The sequence below is a fragment of the Trichoplusia ni genome, chromosome 23, assembly GCF_003590095.1.
Source record: "Trichoplusia ni isolate ovarian cell line Hi5 chromosome 23, tn1, whole genome shotgun sequence".
In the NCBI taxonomy this organism is placed as follows: domain Eukaryota; kingdom Metazoa; phylum Arthropoda; class Insecta; order Lepidoptera; family Noctuidae; genus Trichoplusia; species Trichoplusia ni.
The window spans coordinates 407832-435731 of record NC_039500.1 but is presented as its reverse complement, the minus strand read 5'-3'; the positions used below and the strand labels follow the sequence as shown (position 1 = coordinate 435731).

Genomic DNA, 27900 nt, shown 5'->3' with positions numbered 1-27900 from the left:
TTAGGTACAAAGGACACAAAAATAAAAACAAATTGACAAAACCTTCACCATATATTTATTAATAAAGACAATCTAAAAGATCACGTAATAGTCATTGTCTTAAAAAATTAGTTACCCTAATAAATTTATCAATATATATCATAGAGATTATTTTTTTTACTATTTATTGTTTAAGAGATATGCCAAGTTATGAAGAGCCGCCCAGCGGGGGAGGGGGTATCATTTGTGGGTAAGTCGTTGTTCTTACGAATCACATTGATCGAATATAACAATGAATCTATTCATACAATACACTTACATCGTCAATGATTATCTACGTCATCGTTTAATCTAAATGCTTATTAAACTTTGGCCTAATGTGTCTACGCGAAGAATTGTGCTAATCTAGAAAGGTGTCTACATTTTTTTTCATTTATATTTTCAAAGACTTTTGTAATTTACAGAACGTTCAAAATCACAACACAGAGTGTAATATCAATTATCGTGCGTTTGGCACATGTACATTTAATCTTCTACAGTTATATTACAAGTTAGTACGTATTAGGTACGTAGTACACCGAAGAGGAGGGGGCGGCGCGTGCGCACCTCGCCTCGCCGCACCGCACGACTCACACTCTTGATACAAAATTAGAAGAATATAATATCCATTTAGACTTACAAAATATTAATACTATAGTAACATTTTATGTGTAGACACAAATACATAAGTACTTACATTTACACTATGTGCCAGGACTACGGAGTACAAACAAGACTTGGGTACACTTACAACATTTATGCCAACTTAAACGTGTACTTATAAAATGTCGTATCATTATTTAGTGCTGTATTCATTCATGATTTGGTATTAATATTACGTTATTCGGTAAAATGATTCTTCAAATTATGTTTACTTTAGACTCTTCATACAATTGACCTTTTATTGTTGTTGTTATTTGATAATGTCGTTGATGAATATTTTATGATATTTAAATACTATAGACGTTCCTAATTTTAAAGAAAAACTTGAAAAAATAACGTCTTTTTGGTTTTTATTAAACCTCTAATTTTATTTTCTAAGTATATTTTATTTTAAGAAACAAAAAAAATAACAATAACATAAAAGAAAACATTAGAGTGTGATCCGCACATCGGTTCTGGCAGGCAGAACGGACGGTGGATCAATAAATGCAATTTCCAGTGCTTTTCGATATTTAAAACGATAATAAATTAAGAAAATAGTATAAAAATTAAAATTGTAAGGCACTTCTATATTCAAGTTGCGTAAGTTTTGTTTAAATCGTCAATCTTATGTAATAGATTTAATACATAGCTTTTGAGTGCACATTCGTACAGAATACAGCGGGTATTACCTAGTGATCTCTACTGGCCTACAAAACATCGACGTCGCTAGGATACAGTGGTTAAATTATTACGGGTATCATATAAAGCTATACCCTGACTAGTATGACTGGGCACATGGAATGGGTTAGTGACACCACAATTATACTACTAACAGTTAATAAATAATGAAAAGGAACGATAGTTATCTACATTAAAGTGAAATTAAACAAGATTTAGTGAATTTTGAGAGAACCTTTCAGTCTTAATAGCTAAGAGTATTGTTAAAAAATATCTCTGGAGGGACTTGTCTTTAATAAATCGTATTACGACGTAGAACTATCTCCGGTACCGTAAGTTTATTTTGAAAAAATATTCAGTATTTACACGATAGTTTTGTAAGACTTAATTTTAGTTTTTTTTTTCTAAGAAAATAACTCTGTTTTTACGCTCTGAATGTCAAGAAAATAATGTGATAATTAGTCGGCCTATTCGATAGTCTAATTTTCAATAATTGAGATATTTTTATTTAATTTTATTTTAAACATAAGTAGCACGTTGTTTCGTAGTTGTATGAGCAAAGCATTGTATGACTCAAACCTTACTCGTAGAGTTTCAGTATTAACCTCGCCTAATCTATCAAGTCGTGTTCTAAATTTCCTAATTTTTGACTAAAATTATTTCGTTTTAATTATGGCGTAAGTATATTAACTATTTTTATAATTTACAATTTGCAATTTGGCAGAATATTGGCATATCGATTCAGAGAGTATAGAACTAACATTTCATATAGAAAATTTCGTCTAAATTGTTAAGATAACACAACCAAATAATCACACAAGTTAGTGATGTACAAATACTTAGATGCGTCACGGCATTATAATATTATGAACTAGAACCGCGACACGTCGAGAGTGAATTAGAAATAATTTGTATTTTTTTCGTAGTTTATGCAGAAGTCTGTTCAGGTACTCGTGGAAGGAAAACGAATATAATAGACATCTCCAGAAGTTGTTAAAAAAATAATACATCTCTAAGCGTTGTACGGTCAAGAGCCGGCGTCGCACCGCACCGCAGCCGCGGCCACCGGGCTTTTATTATTAACTACTTACCGATTATTTATCTATTATTTAACGGCAGTTTTTTTAAATTTAATTTACGATATTACCCTTCGCTTCGGCCGGCAGTGCGGTCCGCCGCTGACGTAGTTCTACGATAACTCTCTCATAAATATATTTACTTCGAGCTACTTTCATAATACTGGGCGCGTCGCACGCTTTCCATAGATATTGTTAAACTTTAATCTAAAGAAGAGTTTGTTAATAACAAGTTTAAATAAAATTCAAGGTTAATTGTTATAACATGTCTTTTACGAGGAATTCTGCCCCAAAATTAATTAAGTTAGAGTATCGGAAGACAATAAAAGAGTAGACTAAGAAACATCACAACCACGAATTATTTGTTACTCGAGAAATGAGTTGTTGTCACTTTGAGAGCGCTAGGTGCCGCGTGCCAGGCGTGGCCAGGGTCACCAGGCTGGCCTGGCTTCCTGAGACACGCGATTACAATTGAGCAACATGATTATTGCTCGGCTTGTGCCCTCAAACAACAGACAGAATACGTTGAAACAATAACCACTCATACATATTATATCACAACACGGAGGTACACGTAGTTTACATTAGATACATTTTCATAGAAAAAATGTTCACATTTAAATAAATTAACTATACATTTTCAAGTATTAAATAATGGCATATAGAACGATCAACAAGGAACAAGATAATAATATTACCAACATAAAATATAGAACATTTGAGCATTCAATAATATTTGTGTAAAAAAATATTATCCCTCCATTTTAGCGTTCCGTGAATGTATCGGAATCAAGTGGAATAGGTAATTGTAATAATATAAAATTTACATCTAAGTGACGGATATCAATTCATTGTTTTGTTACGATCAATTTAAAGTATCAATCAGTTTTGGTTTCCACTTGACAAGACCCGCACTCACGGGAACAAATCTAAACGTGTGAATATTTTTTCTAAAGTGCAATGAATTAACATCGATATGTAACTAGTAGGTACGGCAGAATTGAGTTCCGTAGTCTATAATAACTATACTAACTACAACAGAGCAACGACTGAAATCCAGACTGCATCCAACATAAATTTGTCTAATACGACTAGAAATTAATGAGATGAATAAATAACTACAAAATCAACAAGGTAATGAGCAAACAAGCAAATGTAGTACCGAGCTGCGCTCACGATAGTACCAAACAATCGAATAGAAACGAGGAAGTGTAGTTACTACACATTTATATTATCACGTATAATATAGTTGTCATACTACGTAGATCAGTAGGTCTCGTAGAGCTCGCCTCGCCAGACCGCGGGCTAGCCGCGAACTACTCGCTCACTAACATTATTTACAAATCACACTTGCAAGTCACATTAAGAAGTCTGTCATATAAAAACTTTACGAAGAGCTACCTATTTATTTATCAATCGTTATACAAAATATCTTTATGCGCTCTCTCCAAGCTTAGCATTATAAGAATTTCGAATTATTTAATTTATCATTTATAGGTAATCGTTTGAAGCTAACTCTTCTCTAGCTACTAGTTTCTACATCGCTCTTTCTAGGTCACTTTTAATTTAATCTAAAATATCTATTTTCTTAATAAATGCTTAGAAGTATATTTTAGCATTTAGTTCGAGTCCGAGCGAGCCACTCATAGTGCGGTGCACCTAGGTACTGTGTTACGGAGCGGGCATTAGTGTCGGCGCGGGGGGCGCGGGGCGCGGGGCGCGCGGGCGGAATGACTGAGCAAGGAATCGGTTACTGTGCGGGCGGTTTGCTTTGGTATTCAGCTGTCGCGTGGGATCTGTCATCGGATCTTTCGACCTTTTCATAAGGCTTTTCGAGTTTAGGCCGTTTTGGCTCGGCGTCGAGTGGCCGGTGCGACTTCATGTGCGCGCTACGACTTTTAACTTTGTTAAATACTCTGAAACATAACAGGGTACACTATTAGAATGGCAACAAAAAAGTAACAAAACATAAAGCGAACAAAAATACGAAAACTTTTTAAAACTTATAAGCACAACTGCAGATAAAGCAAAGCACGAAGCGTTAGTATTAGAGAAAACTTATATACATACAACATTAATACACAAAACCTTTTAACATTATCCTACGTACAAGTATAATAAATAAAATATAATATAACTATCAACCTCTTAAGCGATGGACATCAATTCATTGTCTTAATATCCAATAAAAATACATTATAACTAATTATATTTACACAAAGAGCTGTGAAGTAATGTTAACTAGACATCGTCGCCTACGACGACATCTACAGCTTGTCGTATGTCCTTAGAAATTGCAGTTTAGTGGCACATAAGAATTGGTATAAATAGACACAACACTTTTTGCAATTTTGCCATATTTATAATAGAGTTTCTTAAATATATTTCGCTGAATCAAGTGCTTCTGAGGCACTATTGATGCTTGGCACAGAGTGTGTCCTGAAAGGGTACGCCTAAAATAATTTATTTATAATATAATCGATGTTATATACATAATATAAATATTTACTTTTTATAATTTACGAAGTTATGAAAACATTAAGTTGACATGCAATGAACATTAATAACTTCGACCCGTGGGCGTTAACTCATGAGCTCTATACAGAATACTTTACGAAGAGTTACGTTAATACAAAACAATGCAGTAATAACTGACCCGCTGAACTACACCGTTAACATAATTTGACATGACTTTCCCTTGAGTTAGTTACTATGAAGCTGTAAATTCTCTTAATACGTAATGCATGCACAAAAGGCAATTTAAGTGAAACTGTTTTTGATTACTTAAAAGTTCAAAAAAAATAATTCAAGTAGAGATATTTGGCACGAGCGATAGATAACGAGTTCCATGTAAATTGCGTTTGCGCAGGTTCGCTAAAGTCGGTTTTTGTAAGCGGTATGCTGTCGTGGTCCGAGTGTCGGAACTTACTTCCCGCATATCTTGCAGGGGAACTCCTCGGTTTCTAGAGACGACGGCGAGGAGCTGGTCGAGGCGGCGGGCGCGGTAAACTGCCCTACAGAACCCTGGATTTAGATAAGTCGCGAGTATTAACATCATCAGCATTCGTGGTTCACTCATCAGATAGCCTGAAGACAAAGTGATGGAGCCCAGAGTGTGTGGCAGTGCTTACTTGTGTTGATACTGGCTGCTCCACCGTCCAGCTTCGTAAGTACAACGTTTTGTAATCTTTGGTTAATTTCTTCCAGAAGTAGTAGAATTGTACACATTGTTTCGAGTCTTTTGTTCTTACCTGGAAAAATGAAACGAAAAATTATGTAAATTGCTTTCACATACCTTCCTGAAGTTGCATATTACTAAAAATGCTATTTGACATCCGATGCTTACCAGCTGCGAAATTCTATAAAAGTCCTTATCGTAATGGCCCAGTCCAGCTAAGAAGGCTTCGACCTCGTCGGGTGCCCAGCGCGACTCGTGCTGCGCGGGCGCCGCGGGGCGCGACATGAGACGCAGCGTGGCCGCGCGGATGTCCCCGCCACACTCGCCCAGCGTCTGCAGGGCGAACTCCCGCGTGTGCCCGCCCACTGGCATCGCCGCGCACATGGCTAGCTCCATGAACATTCGCACTGTGTAAATTAGGAAATAGTTGGTTAAACGACGTCAGTTTCCGATCGAGGTAAAGAGAAAAGAAAATATTCATATGGTGCCCAAAAATTTAAGACGAAAATGTTACTACGTGGCCACCAAAGAATAAACAATGCTGTTTTCTAATGTAGAAGGATATTAAAATTATTTTAAAAGTAACTGTCCAAGTTCCTTAGTACGTTATTTCTTATTATTTATTAAAAAAAAAACATTAGAAATTTGAACGTTGGTGTTTTCACTAGGTTGAACGAGGACATACCTTCATTGTCATCTAGAGCATCATTGATGCCGGGGTCCCATAGAAGCTGTTCCGATACACGATGTAGATCTATACGATCATTGCAAAGCTCCGGCAAGTCCGCTTGGAAGTCGCGTCCGATGTTGATCTGTGCGTGACGGGGTTCATCCAGCTGTGCCAGCACATCCGTTTCCGTAGCTGTCATTCCTTAGAAAAAAAGAATCATTTATGTAAAAAGTAATATTAGTCATCAAAGGGGAAAAAATGAAAAGGGGTATTTTATTGTTACAGAATTAGTGAGTATGCAAAATAAAATAAGAGATTTGTATATTTTCTACCTGTAGTAAGTTCTATAAGCAACCCCGATCCTTCGCGATCTGGAGGTAATATTGGTCGAGGAGTATAATGGGTGGTAGTTCGTCGCATGCGCGAGTGGTATGGTCCCGCCGGTGACGCGCGGCGCTTGCGCCTCTGCGGAGAAGCTGGCACGCTGCTCGGGCTCAAAAATACAGCCGGTACTGTGTCACGGCCTTCCACGCAAACCTGATAAAATATGAGAAGATGTTAAAAAGGACAACCTTTTTACTAATATTAAATAGGTACTAGTTTGAGAGAAACGTACTTGAAGTGATTCATGCTGCCATTGTTGCAAATGGGACACACTTGTGGTTGGCATCCGGCTTTGTCGTCGGAAAGGCCGTTGATGTGAGAAGTCGCGAGGACTGCTCGAAAGCAATGGATCTTCAGAATTTAGCATGATTCGCCGCGGTGGTGGCAAAGGTTCTAGAGAATATGCATCTAAAGATCTGCACTCTTCCGGCAGTACTTCTTCCAAAGCTTCTTCCACCTAGAAGCAAAAATAGATATTAAGGCGATTTAACTTTTGTTACATTAATTAATACATGACTGAATCGAAATTACCTCTTCCTGACTAGACATCGTGGCCGTGAAGAAGGCTGCGGATAGCGGTGAAGACGCACGCGGTACTGTGTGGGCAGGCGAATGAGCGTCGTGGGAAGCAGGAGGTGTTGGGTAAGCGATCCCCGGAGACGGCTGTGCTTGGTTTGAGTAGCTGCTAGGTGAAGTGGCTGTGAATCCCAACCCGGGTGAGTCACCCGTGGAGTACGACAATCCGGGTGAATTCGCTGTATATCCAATTCCCGGTGAAGGAACCGGCGAACCACCATGACAGGCACCAAAATCTGCCAAAGATTCTGGTAGTGGTGAATTTAACACCGCTGCGAGTCGTCTATTTGAAGGGAAGGTTACAGGCGATCGTTCCCTAATAGATGCTGCTACCGTCGCATAGTCTTCTAAAGAAGCTAGCTCCTCCAATTGTTCGGGTGTTGTAGTGAATTGAAACGTGTCTTCATTTAGCGCTGGTGAAAAGTAACCATCATCAGAATTGAATGAGACTCCAAACAGTTCTGGTCTGAATGTGAAATCCTGTTGCGGTGACGATTGGCCGGGATCTGACGCTGATCGCTTTACAGCCTGTGTACAAAATATTGTTAATGTTCAAACAAGAAAATATCTTATAGGTGTTAAATATTCACATGTTATGCAAAGCATACCTTTGTGTTTCCTTTCTTTAATAATTCAATGAGAGTAGAATCTCTTTGCGCTGTACAGATGTTTGTTGCAGCATTAGTTGCGACGGTCACAACGGGCGGTGCTCGTGGCGACACAAAATGTGATGAAGTCGCGACCGGCGAAGCAGGTGACACTATGGAGGTTCGTATGGTGGACAGAGGTGGCGGGGCCGGTGCTACGAACCCTGATCGGGAAACTACTGTGTCAGTGCTGGTGCCTATAAAGAGGATTTCAATCATTATTGGTCCCCTACTGAAAACCATCGTGATGTGTGGTGGATATTTACTTATGTAGTACTATCAAATGTGTTTTTTTTACATGTTTGTAAGATAATTGTGTTTGCAAACCTGTAGCTGGAGTGGAGGCAGCTGTGGCTCCTCTGCGGCTTATGATTTTTTCTTCTATGAGCGCTCGTACGGATACCGACGCTGTTTGTAGAGGTGGTCCTGTTGATTCTTTTTTATCCAGCTTTTTGCTGTCTGAATCCTGTAAAATATACGTAGTTACGAATTTAGGTTATTTTTATTGTTGCCGAGTAACGAAAAACTTTTATGAGACAGACTGTATTTGCACGTTCATTTTTATTTGTTACCTTTTTGAAGTATCCTCCATGTAATCGCATGTGCCCATTCAGCGCTGGTATGTTTTTGAACTTGCGATGGCAGAGGTTGCACTCAACCGGCTTGACGTCGCTGGCACGCGCGGCGCTCGAAGCGGCCCCGCTGCCCGCTCCGCTCGTCGCTCCGCTTCCATTGGCACCGTTTCCGCTTTTCTGACTGGCTTGCTGCGTCTGAAAATTCACGATGACTTTTGAAAAGTTCAAAAGACTTTCAAACCTATTACGTACTTCGTAATTTCAAGGTAAAACTTTCGATTTTCAGTGGCTCGTTAATATTCTGAGTTAATTAATGGATTTTGATGGACTCTGTAATCCTTGATCGTTAAAAGAAATTAATAATTATGAGTCAATACGAAGCCATAAATAAGCCGGACTTCAGTAGAACAGTAACTGTGAAAAATGGAAACTTTTTACAACAAAGCGCAACCGGAGCGCAGTGCAGTTACTCATTCACGTAGAATTTTAATTAGTTGCGGATTTCCGTCGCACCACGGGGGCGTCGGACGTGTCGCGGGGCAACTCGTAAATTATATCAGATAAAATGTTGTAATGCCGCAATTATTCTATTTGCATGCATTAGTATTCGTGTTTGTTCAGCGCGCAGTTAGGAGAGAACCGTGATAACGGCGATATTTTTGCGAGAACAAAATAAAGCGACCGTTCAATAATTTGAGCATTGTTTACCAAACAAAACGGAGAGTGAAAGCCTTAAATAACCATTCGAAAATAGCTTAAATATTTAAGTAGTACCCAATTTGTGAGAAACAAAAGGCGTACAAGCTTAATGGCATTTTGGGTTAGGGCCGGCACCCAAAACTTTGCGGGGCTATTGTCGTCTTGCAAGCAATAATAGTTGTAGGAGTCCCCCGCGGCGGCTGGGCCCGGCGCAGTTTGAACAGGTGTACGCGATCCTTCCAAACGACTTGCCCTTAAAAGTCGTCAGGGCTTATGTATGAACTTGCACACGACAACTAAACGATAAACTTGTATGGCGCTATTAACTTGAGAATTTGGAGAATGTTTAAGTTAAGCGATTATGTTTACAAGCCCGAGTGAAGTATGAAATGACTATTCTAAAACCAATATTAAGAAAATATAGAAAAGTAAAAGAGGGATTTGCTTCCAGGTACGATCAAGAGTATCTATCAACTTCGACCTTTATAAATATTTATTAATTAGTTTAGCAACCGATATTGTAGTTGTAGACCACAGCTTATTTAATAATTAATTAATAATTACAAACCTTGCGGGAAATAATTAGGAACAATAATTATGAATAATAGGTTGTATCCAATAACTAGATACACTCTGTTATTAATTACGAAGCTAATTAAAATCTACGAATAATAACTATTTGTAGAGACGGACGTGTATCAATAGGATTATTAATTAATAAATAGGCTACAGTACGTTATTATCTGTATTATGTAATTATTATTTATGGAAATTGTGTATTTTTTTTAAGAAGTAAGCATAAAACAAAAGAACTTTCTATTAGAAAACAGTTAAAGCAAAAATAAAAATCAAAATTGTTACACTGGTTGATAAAAATGATCACGGAAGGTTCCGTACCAAAAGGGTGAGAACGGAACCCTATTTCTGAGGCCCAGTTGTCTATCTGTCTGAATGCCGTCTGCCACTAGTGTGTATTTCAAGAACCGTGACAGCTAGTTGAAGTTTCTACAAATGTAAGTGTATTTTTTTTGCTACTATAAAAACAAATACTTAAAATAAAAATCGAAGTTAAGCAATAGTTGTTGCAATACTAAACACAACGCGTTTCAAAAAACCAGTTTGTTCTCAAAATTAACTTCATTGAGACGATGTCGTAACGAAACTACTTTTTAAATTCAAAAGAACAATTTTCTTTATTAACGGGTTAATAAACGGAACGAAAATATAAAAGCTGTCAGACGACTACGATACTATAGGGTTGTCACAAAAGCAAGTTAATTAAATATGTGACAAAACAATTAAAAACGGAACAAAATTGTTTCATTATTTCTTTAATGTTACGATTACAGATAAAGTAAGAATTGATTCGCTCTAACGTCCTTTATCCAGACAACTAGACAGAGCAAATAGCCCCCTTAATACGCGCTATTGTGTAAAACTTTTCAAACTAACATCACAAACACTTGGTTTTATTGCCACGAATACGAAATACTCGAGAACTCTAAACTAAAATTGAGGCACTTAAACTAAACACATTGGGAGCCGCACTAATGACGTCACCGCTGTCAAGGTTGTCACGTAAAACAAAGCGCAGTATTACATCTTTATTTGTAGAGATAAACGTTTTTTGTCACTTGACTAATAACGGTACAAAGGACACGTGTTAAAATTGGGTCGCGGAGAGTAATTTATTTGATTTGAAGCTTTTTCCGTGGAGCAGCCCTAACGCGCCATTAGGGCTGGCTCGTTAGGTTAATGTGGAGGTGAGAGCAGATGTTCTGTAGAGCTGTACCGTTTTTGCTATACATCATCTGAAGTGCAGTTGGCTCTAGTATTGTACTTTTTTGGTCGGGATCGTTTTCTTGTAGTTAATGTTGTGCAGTTTGCAAATGGCGGGCGATTCAGCCGCGATAGTACTTACACAATGTTGCGGTTTATTACATTCTACGCAGATTTCAATGGAATGCGGAATAACGGTTTCTTTTTATTTAAACTTCTTTGATAGGTTTTCAAGCACAAGCGGTGTTTACATTGAGTTATAACAATAGTACAGCGTGGAAAATTACGGTAATTACATCAAAGAGTCTCCGAAAATAACAAGACTGCAAATAATATATGAAATACGACAACCCACGAAATTGTACACTAAATACATACCTTGCTCAACGGCTTCGTGAATGGCTTAATAAATGTGTGCGTTTGAAATAGCTCTGTTATCCAATTGTCCATATTTCACAACACGAAAATTGAAGAAAATCATTCGTTAATTTGATGTGATTCACTGGAGACCGCGTAGCGTTAAATTTAAAAAAATATATCGAAATCGCGAAACTTTAAATGTTTTTTTTTTGTACCAGGTATGGTGTTTATCTCATGGAATTCGAACATAAAATGATGTTACAATGAATGGGAGAGATATCGAAGAGATGACCCCTCGATGTATTTTCGTCCTCGCGAATCGAGATGGCTGACCAGTCAGCGAACAAAAGATGCGCAGTTTGTATGAACAACGATTTGCATATATTTAATAGATCTCTATATTTCAACTAAAACATTATTATTTTCTTGTGAGAATATTAATTCTATTCAATATCGTGAGTAAAACTTGTACATTCGAGTTCAATGTTATTTTAAAATAAATGTTTTAGTATATCTATTTCTATGCAGATTAGGATGCTAAAACAAGAGTGGAACGTTCAAATAAAAGTTTTATTTCTTTTATGAGTTGGTCATATTTTTATAGTAAGTGGTCTTGTACAGATGGAATTGGTTTTTTATTTGCGGCTAGTTTTTATTAGGGTACTCGATTATGATTTAAAGGTATTTATCAAAGCGCCGATAAATTAGTCTCTAACTAGACAAATAATGATGAATGAATCTAATGACTTGTTATAATTTAACTGTCAAAAATCTTTTGAAAATGTTTTCACTATTAAAAATATATTAAACGCAAGAATTTCTGAAATGTAATAAATCTCTGTACAATTGTGAATATTAAATATAACTTCGACGACACAAAAGAAGCGGAGTGTGTCAGAATAATTAAATCTATTTAAGAAGCCGTGTGAAAAATTAAAAATGCTGATTTTTGGAAGCAACAAATAAGGGTCAGGTAAAGACTGACATTCAACTAGAGGGGTGAACAGGCCACGTGGCAGAGGTCACAGGTCACTGCGAGTTAGGAAAGGTCAAAAGTCTTTACTTTTAAAATAGGGTGGCGCTTCAAATGCCTTTCTAATTAATACTGTGTTTGAACTTGCGATCGCTTTCTGTTTCTAATTGCCTTAACGGTGAAGTTAAATGGAAATGTTTATTATATTTCCTTAGTATATTAATATTTTATATACATTCTACGGGGTATTTTTTGAAGAATTGCTTTTAAAAAAAAAATTCGCTATTTTGAAAAATCTATAAGTAGCGTAAAAACGCCATTCTTAAATATATTTCCTTTGTAGATTCTACATTCTCCCCTTTAAACAAGCCTCATATTTACTACAGTAAAAAAAAAACGTTAGCAGCTAAGCATCACATTTTTCATCCATATTAGAAATCCATTCATTACCCGAGCTCCGATACTACAACATCAGAGGGGTACGTAAGTGCTACGTTAGGTACACGTCTTCAATTATGCATCGGGACGTTTATCGGCTCGAGGTATCCCACCTGCGTCGTTGTCACCCTACATTATTAATGGGCTGAGTCGGGATCGCGACGTCAGCCTAAAACAATGACACTGTCTTTATAAACGATCACTTTCTACTTGTAGCTAACTTATGAGTTATTGTTTGAAGTCATGTTGATGACTGGTGTAGTTACACTACACTTATGTATATTTAGTGATAAAGTGTAAATATACTAGTTTTGGCACACGGCTTCGTCTGTGTGGATTCCTGTTTTTGGAATGTAGAAGCCAGTGTCATTTCTTTGCATTCTAACAACTCGTTTACCAAAGATATAGAAGATAGATAGAGTTATTGCTCATTTATTTACTACGAGTAAGTAGTATGTGCAATAGCCAATCCTTACTTAATATTATAAATGCGAAAGTAACTCTGTCTGTCTGTTACGCTTTCACGTCTAAACAACTGAACCGATTATAATGAAATTGAGATAGAGTTGACCTTGAGAAATTAGGATAGTTTTTATCCCGGACTTTTGAAGCGTTGACGTTGAGAAGAGAAGACGCGGGCGAAAAGCTAGTACCTAATATTTATGTATTAACCGTTACACATTATTATACTATTCTGCAGTACATCTATACAAAAGTTTCCCGCGTAACATCTGTTTCTGCTGATTTAAATTAGATTTCATTGATTTTCCCTACTCTTATTGAAAGTCTCAGAAATTAATACATAAAAGTTTCGAGGGGCGGACGTAAACCCACTTTTTATATTACAATATCGGCGATTGTATCTCAGTGGAAACTTTGACGTATTTCCTTGCATTTGAGGGGTGGGAAAAAAAAGAAAAGTTCCGATGAATATTCGAGAAAGATGACAGATGGAATAGAATTGAATTTGGGGGTGTTGGACGATTGGGACGCGTACGACGACGTAGAACTTCATAAGAGACAGTACATTGCGACCAGTGTAACCTGGTACATCGGCAAAGAGATAGAAAATATCGCTGTCTCTGTTATACATGACTAACTTGTGTATTTTGATCTCGCTCTAGCAAACTTTGATCTCTTTTCCGAAGCACCAAGTTACACCGGCCGTATAGTAACGAATGCTTCTGGGACAGCGCTCGAGTCACACTAGTTTCTATTTCTTCGCAGAAACTGTAACTGCAGCATTTTGTTCGAGTTTATTTTATTTGCGTTCACTTTAGGCATTGAGTGTACGCTAGTGTTGTAAAATAGCGGAATATTCTCACAAGAGAGGCCGAGAAAGATATATAGGGTGTCTAATTTTTGTAACAATTTGAAAGTATACATATAACAATATGCTATTTTTTTATTGACTATTTATGTTTCCCTTATGCAAACTTTCGTGTTAACACATAAGAGGAAAAAACTTTTGCGAAGATTTTGCGTTTCATTCTGTCTTTGAACGTACTTAAACCGTATAAGTCATAAGTGTTTAGATTTAATAACTTAGATATAGATATTTTGCTATGCCCTAACCGGGTTCATACTGTATGTCCAACCCTAAATTTAAGATCTTCATGTAAAAAACATTGTGGAAATGAATATGAAAACAAATAAACAAAGCACAGCTCGTAAAATATAACATTCTGTAAGAGTATCGATGTACCAAAATAATTGAAGATCAAGAATACGTCAATGTACTGGACGCCAAGTGTAAAACAGCCTTATGCAAGGTAAGAATGGCGGCAGTCCTTAGAGCCTGCAAATGCAATTTGCGGTCTGCGTCAAAAATTGCAGTCGCGGCGACAAGCGACCCAATCTCCACGTATTGAGCACTCTCACCGGACTAAACATGTATTGACCGCGCCGAAAATTGGTTTCTATAGAAAATTCCAGAACATTTTCAACGAAAAATGAGTTCTTATTTCATGTGAGGTGACAGTTTCACAAGTGCGGAAATCTTTAGTGAGCAACGTCGATGGATATTTTCAGCTGTGTCCAGTCTATTGTGTGGTGTATTTTGTATTTTATAATAACTGAATTTTATAGTATTAAAATGTCATCGTGTCATTTTATAGCGGGCATTTATAGAGCGTTTAAAATTAAGTATGTAAGAATAAATACTGAGCAATAAAGAAGAAATTCTGCTTGTGAATGAAGTAAAAATAATTTATGTGGTAAAGTGTTACGTGTTTTACTAATAAATTTCTTAAAAAAATACATTTCAACCTTTACAAATAAGGTAAATTAAATAATCATAGAATATGTATCGCAAACAAATTTCGTTTCTATATAAAAAAAACAATTTAAAACCTGACCCACATCCCAATTCACATAAACAACGAAAATTATTTATAATAAAAACAAAAACTGCAATAATATAGAAATGAATGTAGAATTATATAGAGTTGCTAAAACTATAATGAACACAGCACCCGGCGTCAGGGTTGTCACTTTTACAAAGCGCATTCAAACTGAAAATGACTGAGCTTAAATAATGCTTTGTGATTCAGAGTACGCTTTTCCAATATTAAACGTTCAGAATGTCACCATCTTTCAAAGAAATATTGAAGTCGTGGAAGAGAGATGCAGCTATATATAGCTATCCCACTTTCACGAATACAACGCTGTTACTTTAAGCCGTAGCAGTTTAATTAGAAATATTCATTTGTCGTTTTATTCATAGAAAAGCTGCATTCATAAAGGTCAACTATTTATTTCATCACAACTTCATGACAACTCAAACTTACGGCACTAATTAAGATACGTAATGGAGTTATGCAGTGTGCTAAACGCTGTGAAGCCCTATATTAGATTTTAAAATTGTTGTAAAAGAACTTAGTACCTACAAAAAAAAAACATTTTACTTTCTCGTAATTCTATACAAAAATAGTCGAACAGCGAAATATAACGAATCCATACGTACATTGGATTGATACATTGGATATATTATAAAGAAATTTGTTTTTTTTTTACCACAAATAACTAGAAAACTACAAACATATCTAGAAAATAAAATAAAAACGCCATTCTCAACTTTAGCAACCCTGATTGCAGCGAAATTAAGCGCAAATGGTTTTAATTTTAGATTGGCTGTTTACGGCCAAATGGACTCTCTATATTAATCGAGTTTACGCAACAAACAGCTCTTTGTGTTTCTCCTCACACTGCAATGCAATTTCATATAATAGCGCACTTCTAAGAAATAGAGTTTTCAAGCTTTTGTCTTCAAAATGAATACGGCTAGTTCTGATGTCTAGTACTTGACGTTTATGCACTTTTAGCGTCACAACATAAAGAAATAAGAAAAGACCGTGTTTGTTAAAGAGCTTTATGAAGCGCTTCAAATACTTCTTGATAGAATGTTCACGAATTTTTATTTTCTTAGTTTTATGACAGAAATCTACGATTATTAAAAACTTATTATTTTTTTGCTATGCAAACTTCGCAATCGTCAAAATCGTAATTCGCAAAGAAACACGTAAAAAATGTGAACTTAATGTAAAATCACCATACCACCATATAAAATAGAACTCCATACGTACCGTACAATCAAAAGGAAAACAATTATAGGCTACATAGCAGACAATGGGCGGAGTGACGTTTCACGTCAGATCCAAGCCCATCCTATTACAATACCTATAATTACTGCTGACACACGTATCGCCTGTTACCGAACACCAAACGGCCGCCGGCGAAATGTTCTCGACACACAATCCGTTGTTAATATAATAAATCGATTGCGGATATGAAATTAGAGATCTCAGTAATGCAAGTAAAAAAGGAAAAGAGGTTTATTTTGTCATTAATAAAACAGCGTTGTGTTTACAGATTTTTTTTGTTAAACAATCTTTCAACTTGGCTCTCTTCTTTTTGATTATTGTGTTCATCAATAAGAATTAACGATAAAAAATTCAAGGGCTTGTTAGAGGGTGTCAGTTTGTAGCTTAGCTCCTATGGCCCTATATTCTAGCTTGCGTATCAGATTAGCTCTGTGTCATCATAATATTATTGTATTGTAATATGATACACATCAAGTGTGTCACAATGCAATATTATGATGCAAAATATTAGCTTAGTCGGAAGCCGTGCAGTAAGTCAAAAGTAACTAAATCGATTTAATAACAGATTAAGAGATACTTGAGATTCATTACTCATATCGCGCTTATTCTACAAAACAAGGAACTTTAGACTTTATTTCAAAGACTTAAGTTTTTGTTTTGAATAGATGTTAAAGGAATGAGATCGAATAGTTGTGGACCGAGGCTGTGATGAGCTGTAGCGTTCACATTTAAAACATTACCGAAATTTGAATGGAATTTTGCAATAATTTGCGAAAGTTTCGCTATTTACTGAAGTAAGTAAGTATGAGTAAAATTATCTGTACAGTAAATTGAGGAAGCATAAAATTTAAACATTGTTTTAAATTAAAAAAGCTAGGTATAAAATTATATGAAACCAAACCAGTGAATGGACTTTTTGCTATACAAATATTTTTTTTGGTTTCATGTTAAAAATCTTGTTAACTGATATTTTTCATTAAAGTTGATAGGAATGTCCAACTGTCAGAAATATTAAAGCGTTGTGATTGTTCATATTTAAATTTTACAATTTGTCATTCCAGTACTCTCATTGCCTGATCTTAATATATACTTTTAAAAGTCTTGACATATATGTTTTAGGGTTCTGTCTATAAAACGAAAAGCTGACAAACTGAGTGCTCATTCCAATTAACTAACACAAAACATCACGTGTATTTAGCTCAAACATTCCACACGAATCAAGTCGCTATACTAAACAGACATTCGAAATTTAAATCATATTGTAGAGCATATCGCAAACCTATCGAAGCAGCAGATACGCAGTCAAAGGCATTGTCAACGTTGTGAGGAAATTATAAACCACGGAGTACACTGTACAGTGGACCGTCCGTAATTATGTACTCGTGTGTAACCGGCTTTATTGCTTCCTGCAAGTGACGTGAAATCAGGACCCGATCACAGTGAGTGCTTTTAATAAACCGACCAACGCATACCGGCAATGCCTGTTTTATGTTGAACCCCCGCTGTCAACACCTGCAAACGAATTTAGCATCAATCGAGCCCCTAAATTGTATTACGAGGGACCATTTTGTGTTGGTCGCAAACGTGTATTGAAGTTCCTATTTTAATTATGCCGTGATTATTTCCGTGTTTGGTAATAACTGATTGGTTGTGTGTAAAGGAATTTTTACGTAAATGAACCGTGCTCCTGTCGGCATGTTTTTAATGAATACGTACAAATTATTTTCGTTGCATCATGTTTGTGTTGATTCGTTGGTTTGCGGAATGTTTGTTGGCAGGTTTAATATTTTGAATTTGCCGTGTGCTGGTTGGGCTGTGGAGTATCCATATTCATGCGTTAATGAGAGTTTAAAAACATTCCGTTGGCCGCGGTCGCTCGTGTTATGCCTCATTTCGAATTGAAATCGTAATAAACGTTTTAATTATTGTTACAGCTGAAGTACCTAATTATTAAGCACTTATAAATATGGGAATATCGTTTTGAATGCATTCAGTTCTTTGTATTGCAATGATTTTACTATAATTATTCATTTTATGTCTTTGAAAATACAATAAATTCGACTTTTCTGCCAATTCTGACTCTTTAGACTCATTGTGAATCTAATTAGAGAAAATCATGTTCGTAAAATATTTATTGCTCTAGTAAGATTTTTCTGTTATGAAATTTATATTACAATTTTAGACTTAAAATTACACAATATCTACCAGTTATCAAAAATTTAATTAAATAGTCACCAATATTCTGGAGTCTTTTCAATACCATAAAGGTACAAACATATTTATACTTCATTAATTTAAAAATATAAAAAAACGCAAACAATACAAATCAGAACAGCATCAAAAACTGTCACATCACCAGTCCAAACATCTAATAATACTATTGCATTCAAATCTCCCCTACACACTAACCTGTAAAGATTAAACACATTTCTATAGAGACTGCCCGATGCCCCCAAACTAATAGGTTTACAAAACCGAACATAATAATACCGCGCATTTCTCATTGGAAAGTTCTCATCGTTCACATAGGGTTGCGAAATGTTAGAGGATCTAGTTTAGGGACTGGTTGGCTGGTTCGCACTAGCCCCTAACCCTGGTGTCTATGGGAACAGGTGGACGAATGCGGGACCGTATTCGCAAGCCCCCGTACCATGAGAATTTTTGCGTTTTATGACGTGCTGTTTATGGAGTTTTTGTAACGACTTTTTTTTATTTTTTTCTGTTTGTGGTATCTTCTTATGGTCTATGAAAGTAGGTATTTAACTACAAAACAATCTTTAGTAAGTTATAAGAAAAAAATAAAGTCTTATTTTATTAGTAGTAACTTAAATAGTTAGTTGATAAGAAATATTTATATTTTGGAAAAAATACAATTAAAATACTTTTGCATAAAACAGATACCCATCATTTACAACCACGTACACACTTACATAGAGCAAATTTTAAAATACGAAAATAAGATTAATTTCAAACCGAACACATTCTTCACACAAATTCTCTACTAAATCAAAACTCGTATTTAATCTAAGTACATCAGATATCTGTAGTAAATCATGGTAGGGGTCTGTCCGCGACCGCACCTGAATTATTAAACCCTTACAAAGGCTGATGAATGGCCGATTTAATTCACTGCGCGATTCGTACTCGATCGGCGATGTATCGCAATTTACATAAGAATTCACACCGCACCGCTCTGGCCCGGTTCCCACGGTACACTTTATATTGTTAGAATAACAAGCTGTTTATTGAAAAACTTATTAGAATTCATAATAAATTGATATTGAATTTTATGGTGGTTTACTTTTTAATTAGACTGTGGTAGTTTCCAACGACTCATAAAGCTGTTGCAGTCGTAGAGTGTCAATAAGTAGGAAGTCGTTAGGAAATCAGAACCATAGAATAGACTTTAAATAAATCGCTACAAGTGATGAGACTTATCGAATTTCTTTAATTGTTATTTGAAATCTTCTTAAAATTTTAATATTTTAAAGTAAAGTAGTAATAAAAGTAAGTTAATATAAAGACTTTCGTGAGACGGATTCAAATAATTGTAATAAACAGTTCATGATAAAATAATCAAGTTTCTAATTACTTGTGTGTTATGTGTTCTAGGGTTCCAAGTCTATTTAAGAAAATGCAGCTCTGTCCTGAGAAACAGACATGATTAAAATACTATTCATTTCGTTCAATTTATAACAGTATTCGAAAATATACTCGATGTAATTTTTTTATTTTAAATATTCCTTAGATTCCGTAGGCGTTGTTTTGATGGGCGTTTTGCTGAATAAAATATTATGTAATTAGCAGGACGTGAGTGCGAAGGCTCTGATGTCGACAAGCCCTATCTAAAAGTGTTTTACAAAATTGAGTAATTATTCCCGAGATGGTTCTTAATGTTCAATTGTTCAATTGTGTTTCCCTTTTTTAGGATATACGATTTAAAAAGTTGTATAAAACTTCTATTGATCGATTTTATTTATAAATGTATGTGAGTGTGTACATTTATAAGTAGGACCTGTTTTTTGTATGTAAAATTCTACTTATTTTTTTGTTCTGTACATTAATAAGCTTTTCCAATGATTATTTGATTTTGGCATTATCAAACCGGTACTAATACTGTCTAAATGTTTGTATTATTTTAATTCCAGTTAACTATAATAAAACACTTAACGTAACTTATAATATATTTCAATCAATAAAGGCGGTAGTGGAGTTTGCTGTGAACCACTATTAAATACATATATAATAATAACATAGATTTTCATTCAAATTGAGACGTGCTATTAATTAATAATAATTTAGTTTATTGCAATATAACATAGAACTTAATTAAGTTAATTAACGATCGCGGACGATAACGAAGCCATTTATCTTATCAATCAGATTGATAACATTAATATTACTGCATGAATTAACACCAAATAGGACACTACGACATAGATGGCTATGTGCCATGTGTTGCGGGTTCGATCCCCGCCTTAAACAAATATTTGTATGATTCAAGAGTGCTTATTTAGGGTATACTTCTTCTCAAGTTTGGCTCTCCTATAATAACGATAGCCATGGAGCGCGCTATGCTAGGCATCAAACTCCAAGACCGAGTCCGTAATGTGGATATCCGAAAACGAACCAAAGTTCGAGACGTCGGTGACACAATAACGAGGCTGAAGTGGAGCTGGGCAGGCCACTTGGCCAGACGAAGTGATGGCAGGTGGACTAAGGCGGTGACAGAATGGTGGCCAAGGCAAGGCAAAAGAAGCGTCGGTCGTCCGGAAGCAAGATGGGTCGATGACATTATAAAGGTCTCGGGTCGAGTCTGGATGAGGCTAGCACAGGACCGTAGAAATTGGCACGAGAAAGGGGAGGCCTATGCCGAGGAGTGGGAGGATAAAGGCTGTGGATGATGATAATAACGAGCGTTATATATTTTCGTAATCTAGAATAGATAGAGACTTAAGTATGCTATCTTTTTATTATATTTATTGATGAGACAAATTGTGTTTTAATTAGATAGGTTTTTTATTTTATTTAAATAACGTTCTTACACTTGTTCTGAAACTGAATTAAATGTACTGGGTCAGGCTAATGTCTTTAACTAAGTTGTATCTAGTTTACTCAGGACTCACCCACCCACACACACACACTCTCAGATAAATGTGTGCGGTCGTTACTTAACGATACACAATCTACAACGTAGCCTGAATTGTTCTACAAGTCCAACATACGATTTACTGCTGCGTCCGCTACGAAACTCTGTAGAAGTCTGCGGTCGGCTACGTAGCGTAGCCGTATTGTTGCTAGCTACGGCGTAGCCTGTTTTGTTTTAGACCATATGTGTTATTGTTTGCCGTACGTAAATTGATGTAAATTATAAGTGGAATTTATTTACATAGCGAAGTCCGTTATTCGGGAACTGGTCTTTATGTAGTCCTCTAGAATATGGCTGGGGTACGCATTGTTAACTGAAATTGGTCCCTTTCATCGTCAAACGTCGGTTGCCAAAGGCTTACTGAAGAAGAGTCAGATAGCATAATTGAGTAATGAAACTCCTTTTATAACGACCGCGATGCAGCTTCCTTTAAATTAAAAGACAACTATAAAATATTTAAACCTAATTTATCGTCTTGATAGTTAGCGCAAGTTTTAGTGCTCTTTAAACGCTTTTTTATCGCAAGAAAAAGTTTATTATCCTGCTGCACCAGACTTGGCTGCTTCTAAACGATCTTTATTTTACTATGCCTTGAATTAAAAAAAAGTTGGAACCAAACAGATTTTTGTAGTTTTCAGAAAAACTTTAGTTAGTGCTAGGGAATACCACTTCAATGTGGAAATAGCAAATATTTTCCGAAAAAAGTTTTAGACGTTGCTAATCTTACCGTGCTGGTCTTCGGTTTGCTGGCAGCCTTCGGCTTGGGCCGCGCCGGGGGCGTGGGGGGCGCGGGCGGCGTGCACGGCGGGCTGGAGTCGCTGCCCGCGCCGCTTGACACCGCAGAAGATTTCTCCGACCCGTTGCTTGACTGCAAGGCAATGGTACATAGAGTTTCGTTTCCCACTTACTGCTAATTTGAGTTACCTAATTTAAGAATATTTCATATCCTATGTGCAGTGTTTTTACAGAAGAAACAGACGGGTTTCGAGTTCTTACTCGATTTTCGAAGTCACCGATGACCGATTGTTTATCTGTTATAGATTAGACATTAACAAATAAGTCATTTATGGAAGCTTATATTTAAGTAACCCTATTTAACGATATTAGTTGTAGGTATGTGTCAATTAAAACAATGTGGTTTGTTCGTTGCATTACGTTTAAACGCAAACATTAAAAAAACATGTGTGAATCGAAAATGCCTGTATAATTGTCAATGGAATACCATATTAACGAAAAAGTTCAAAAGAGATTATCAAAGGTATCACAACATTATTTGCAACCACAAATGATTCCAGTTGATTAACAAAACACGAGCGGGGTGAACATCGTCCGCGGCCATTTTTTGTCGAACCCTTTAATGGTGGCAAATTAAAAGAGCACACAGAACGCGGATTTTGGGCTAATTGCTTAATTAATAAGGACGGTAGAATTTTACACGGCTGGGCAGTTGGAAACCCGCCAGACACGGCTAAGTATAAAAAGCCAGATTAATGAGGGACTAAAAGCAACGTATGAACTAATTGATGGAAAATTAGCAGATTAGGGTTATGTTTTGCGGGTTGAGGAATGGATCGCATATGTAACGTGTCTACTTCGGTGTGATATTGATGGACCGGTTTGGGTATTCGATATTTTTAGTTAATAGATGGATTTACTGAAGAATGCTTATAGTTTGTCGATACACTAAAGTATTTTAATCATTCATTCTGAATAATATCAATAGTTTTACCTAACAATCCCTCAAAAACTACAACGATTAATTACTCATGTACCTACTCGTATCTACTTCATCTGATTGTATTTTATTAGTGTGTGGCTAATTAACGGGCGTATTTGCATCTGTGTGTGTATGTGACTAGATTATTATACTAAAATGGTGTCATACATCGGAATGTGGCGGGTGTGAGCGCGCCGGTGATATGGGCGAACCGACGCGCTGCGCCGTCGCGTCCCGCTCGGCAATTGTGATGACGCTAGTGGCGGCTGATGCTGGCGAACCTGGTAATAGAAAGAAACATTAGCGCGAGTAATATGAGCTCTTGAAGCAAGCCTATCAGACCTTTACTTAAAGTAACACAGTTTTGTGTAGCTCTACTATAAATGTTGGATTGTTGCTTCTTTTATGAGCAGAAGAAACGTAACACACAGCCGTTCGATGGGTTACGTATAATAAGATATTTGACGTGTAAACTCTTTTTAAACCTACGACGACAATCTTCAACGACTAAATCATAAAAAAACATTGTTGAAACCAAAATTACATCGAATTATTACTTAACTTATTTACATAGTAAAGTAATCTCAAAGCCACATAAATACACGATAAATTTATTCAAGCGCCCCCAAAAACCTTATTTCAAAACTAATCAGCGATTCAAGGAACGGGATTAAACAAATTGAAGACCTTTGAGGGATCGATTAAAAATTGGTACTCACGGGGATTAGGGGAGACCCTTCCTGATAGGATTTCGTTGATACGTGACGTATATTATGCATTTTAAGATTATCCAATTCTATCCTACTTACAAAATCAACGATTTTTTGTTTCAATGTTGCATTGCGACACTGCTTGCAACTTTTTGTTGCGTTGGAAGTTATATATCACGTTGCGGTATTCGTTTAAGTGATTTGATTCTACTAGTGTACTCTATTGTTCAAGTGAGCTTATGTACAACAACCAAAGATGGTTGTCACTACAATCCGCCTTCTTTCAACAGTCCCACTATCTACTCGAACGTGTTATACAGCATGTTGCAGTAGCTGATACAATGCCTTTTTCACGCAAATTAACTCGGCCTGTTGGTGTTGGATCTAAGCATATATCTTTGCACTATTGTTACACATTAGTGTAACGTAACATTCATTATAAGTATCGTTGCTGTAACTGTTGCTATATCTTACTTGTCTCAGGCGTGGCTGCAGCCGGTTGGTGATGGTTCTCGGTATGTCGTCGCAGCGACCGCGCGTCGCAGTATGACTTGCCGCAGCCATCCGCCTTGCACTCGTATGGTTTTTTATTACGATGTGTCAGCATGTGACCGTTGCTGTAACAAAAGGAAACGATGCATTGAAATTTGTATGATGATGTTAAAAATCATTGCCCTAATGTGGATTGAGGTATTTTCGACGAGTTACGTGATTTTGACTTGTCGTTTCAATACCATTCGACCGTAGTACAGCGTGTAAAAATAATGCGAGTCTAGGCCATTAGAAAGAAATCCACAACTTTTAAACAGCAAAATCTAGTCCCAAACTTAGCATAACCAGTAGGACAATCACTCGTACATAATTGTATATTGCCTATGGAGCAAAAAACTTCTTTAAAATCTTGTAAACTTTTCAGTACGTAGAAACTTAGTCGGATTTAGTACCTACATACAATTTATAAATTTAAACCCATTTCCTTTGGCACGAACAGGAGCGACTCTAGCGGAAATTGGAAAGTCTATAGTGATCTTATCGAGTAAGAGATAGCAACCGATTCTATTCTAAGCACCAAATTCAACGCTCTTGGTAAAGGTTTTGTTAAAATAATAGCGATCAACATATCGTTATTACTTGTAGGCGTTTGTTCGAAACTTCGCAAATATCTTTTGTTTTTATTCTGTTCAGTATCTTAATTTATTGAATACTAGCTTTTCGCCCGCGGCTTCGCCCGCGTCAAGGTCGGTTATATCGCGTTTCCAAGAGAACTCTTCAAAATTCCGGGATAAAAACTATCCTATGTTCTTTCTCAAGGTCAACTCTATCTCTGTATCAAATTTCATTAAAATCAGTTCAGTGGTTTAAACGTGAAAGCGTAACAGACAGACAGACAGAGTTACTTTCGCATTTATAATATTAGTGGGGATTTTATTGTCTTTCTGATTTTTTAGCATGGTACACCTAACGTGGAGTTTTTTGCCGGTTCTTCTCCATACGAATGACTTTTTTTTTTTCGAACCGCGCAATTAAAGCGAATACCATAACTATAACGTTTAAAAAGTGCCTGGAAAACGGCCTATTTGAAATAAAAACTTTTTGATTTCGATTTTGAGAAGATTATTTCAATTCCGCCTTTCGTTTTTGGTCTGCAGAATGGCAAAGTTTAACTTATTGATATTTACATCTGTCACTCCCTGGCTATGTGTTTCATCAATCGCTGTCTAATCAGATAAATTATGCGCTTCATAACATAATATATAGGTGAGCATTGACATTCAAAAAATGATCTAACCACGTCTCACCACTTTAGCTTGGTAAGTCATGAGCTTACACCGTTATATTTACGTATAAATTGTTGACTTACTTACAATGTTATAACTTGTCCACTTGGCCTTTCATAATAGTCCTACTAAATTATTCAGAACCATAATTAGTGACAGGTGACATTCGCCCTCTCTGTCATCATATAGCTGTCTCACTCTGTCACCCCTTACAGGTGAATTAGAGAAATCTTTGGGGTGCGTTAGCGAGGTCAAATTGGGGGCAATAATGATAACATAAACATAACTTCTTATTGATTTGAATTTTTGTTCTTTTTTTTCTATATTCAAATATACATTAAAAACTTTATCTATACATTAGCTATTCAAAATAATTTTATTTCGTTTTATTATTTGATCAGAATTATTTTTAGTAAACACTGAAACAGACACGCGATATCGACTGATGAGATCCTATCTACAGGATCATCAATTAGCAGTAATGAATTACTAAATACTTCTCCTAACACTAAAACAGTTCACTCTTTCACATCTAAACAGCTCTCCAAAAAAAAAAAACATTCAAACAAAAATAAACAACTGTCCTTTTATCCGCTGACAAATTAATCTACCCTAAGTACCCCCTCTTACCCCACCCCTTATGCTAAGTCATTATAAACACTAAGTGCGCTGACTCAATACTCAGGACTTAATAGCCAGCACATCAGTATGCATGCGGCGCAGCTGCGGGCATTACGCGAGGCTCGACATGTGTCCCCTACACTAAACTGTTTTGATTATTGAACTAGTTAACTAGTTTTATAGTTAACGGTTGTGGGATCGTACATACTAATGATGTAAGTGCGATAATTTATCTGCCTGTTCGTTTGTTAGATTTGAGTAAAGAGAGGATAGAGGATTCAATTCGAAATACCCGAATTATGGTTAATTGCAGTCCGTGGGATCATTTATGCTTATATTATAAAGTCAAAGAGTTTGTATGTTTGAACACGCTTATCTAAGGAACTACTGGTCTGATTTGAAAAAAATATATTTCAGTGTTAGTTAGCCCATTTATTGGGGTAGGATATGATAAGATGATTAGGTGATGAGGTACAAATAGTCATTAATCAATAATTTATTTCTTGATTCTCTACGGACGGATGGACTGACAGCGGACCGTTATAATAGGTTTTTACCCTTTGCGTAAGTAACCCTAAAAAGATGACTGATCATATCATCTCACACTTATTAAACTATTAGCATTAGCAGAAGTCGTGAAAAGTTAAAATTTGCTTTTCAATGAGCGTATTGCTCAAATCTTGTACATAAACATTAAGAATGAAGTAACTATACTCTCGTATTTATTTATTCTTTGATGAGATTTTGTTTTGTGCGCATCGATAAGGGATTAAGATGAAGGTTTGCTCGAGACCTCGCCAAACGTAAGGGTTAAGCGGATTTGTGTCTGATTCAAGATGTCTTTAAAGATTGCTCACAATTATCTTCGAACAATTTTTTTTTCGATATTTATGACATGAAAGGTCTTTTAATAAATAATATTTTTTTTTGATTTGAACTGAACAGTTTCAATTAATTCGTCAAAGAGCAATATTCGTTTTTGATTCAGATAAAAGTATTATTTCTAGCAGCCTAGTCTATATGTAATAAAAACTATTTTATTAATTAAATCGCAAATTATTAAACTTTTTTTTTTAACGACAATTAATGTCTGTTACTCACAATGCGACAAAGGGACGCAACTTTATTATTACGTCATCAGGAGAGTATGGTGCTTTAACGGTGATATGGCTGCCAAGAGTGTTTCTTGTGAGATGACGTCCGATAGAAAGGTATGGAAGAAGAAGACATGTTGTGCCGACCCCAAATAAAATAATTGGTATAAGGGCAGGGGAATGATGATGATGATGAGGAGAGTATGGTGCTTTGCTGCAAGACATAATAGGTTACAATTTTATTAAATTATATTTTTTGTAAACACTTACAGATGATCCTGTCTCTTGAACGCTTTTGCGCACGTGATGCAGACGTACTTGCGTTCGTCGCTGTGCGTCAACTTGTGTTTGGCGAGCGCCGACGCGTTGCCGAAGATCTTGTTGCATACCTGAAACAAAAGAAACATATTAATGGTACTTTATATACAACATAATGTACTTTATTATTTATTCCTTATTTAAAATAATACTATCATTGCCACTTAACAAAAACAATAAATTTTTAGAACTTACTAGGCTTTCCTAGTAGGTAA

At 36.1% G+C, this 27900-nt stretch overlaps 1 protein-coding gene across 1 annotated transcript; it reads right to left on the bottom strand.

Annotated features, from left to right (window-relative positions):
• Nucleotides 1-32: 32 nt before the first annotated feature.
• On the bottom strand, nt 33-27900 carry LOC113504732 (polycystic kidney disease protein 1-like 3). Its single transcript, XM_026887152.1, has 15 exons — nt 27638-27900; nt 24349-24491; nt 23333-23445; nt 22175-22315; nt 8445-8642; nt 8200-8338; nt 7834-8069; nt 7181-7753; nt 6882-7106; nt 6598-6802; nt 6281-6466; nt 5764-6002; nt 5549-5668; nt 5347-5441; nt 33-4333 (listed from the first exon to the last, which is right to left on the bottom strand). Exons 1-15 carry the CDS (start codon nt 27772-27774, stop codon nt 4168-4170), a joined length of 2916 nt encoding a protein of 971 aa, XP_026742953.1. The 5' UTR covers nt 27775-27900; the 3' UTR covers nt 33-4167.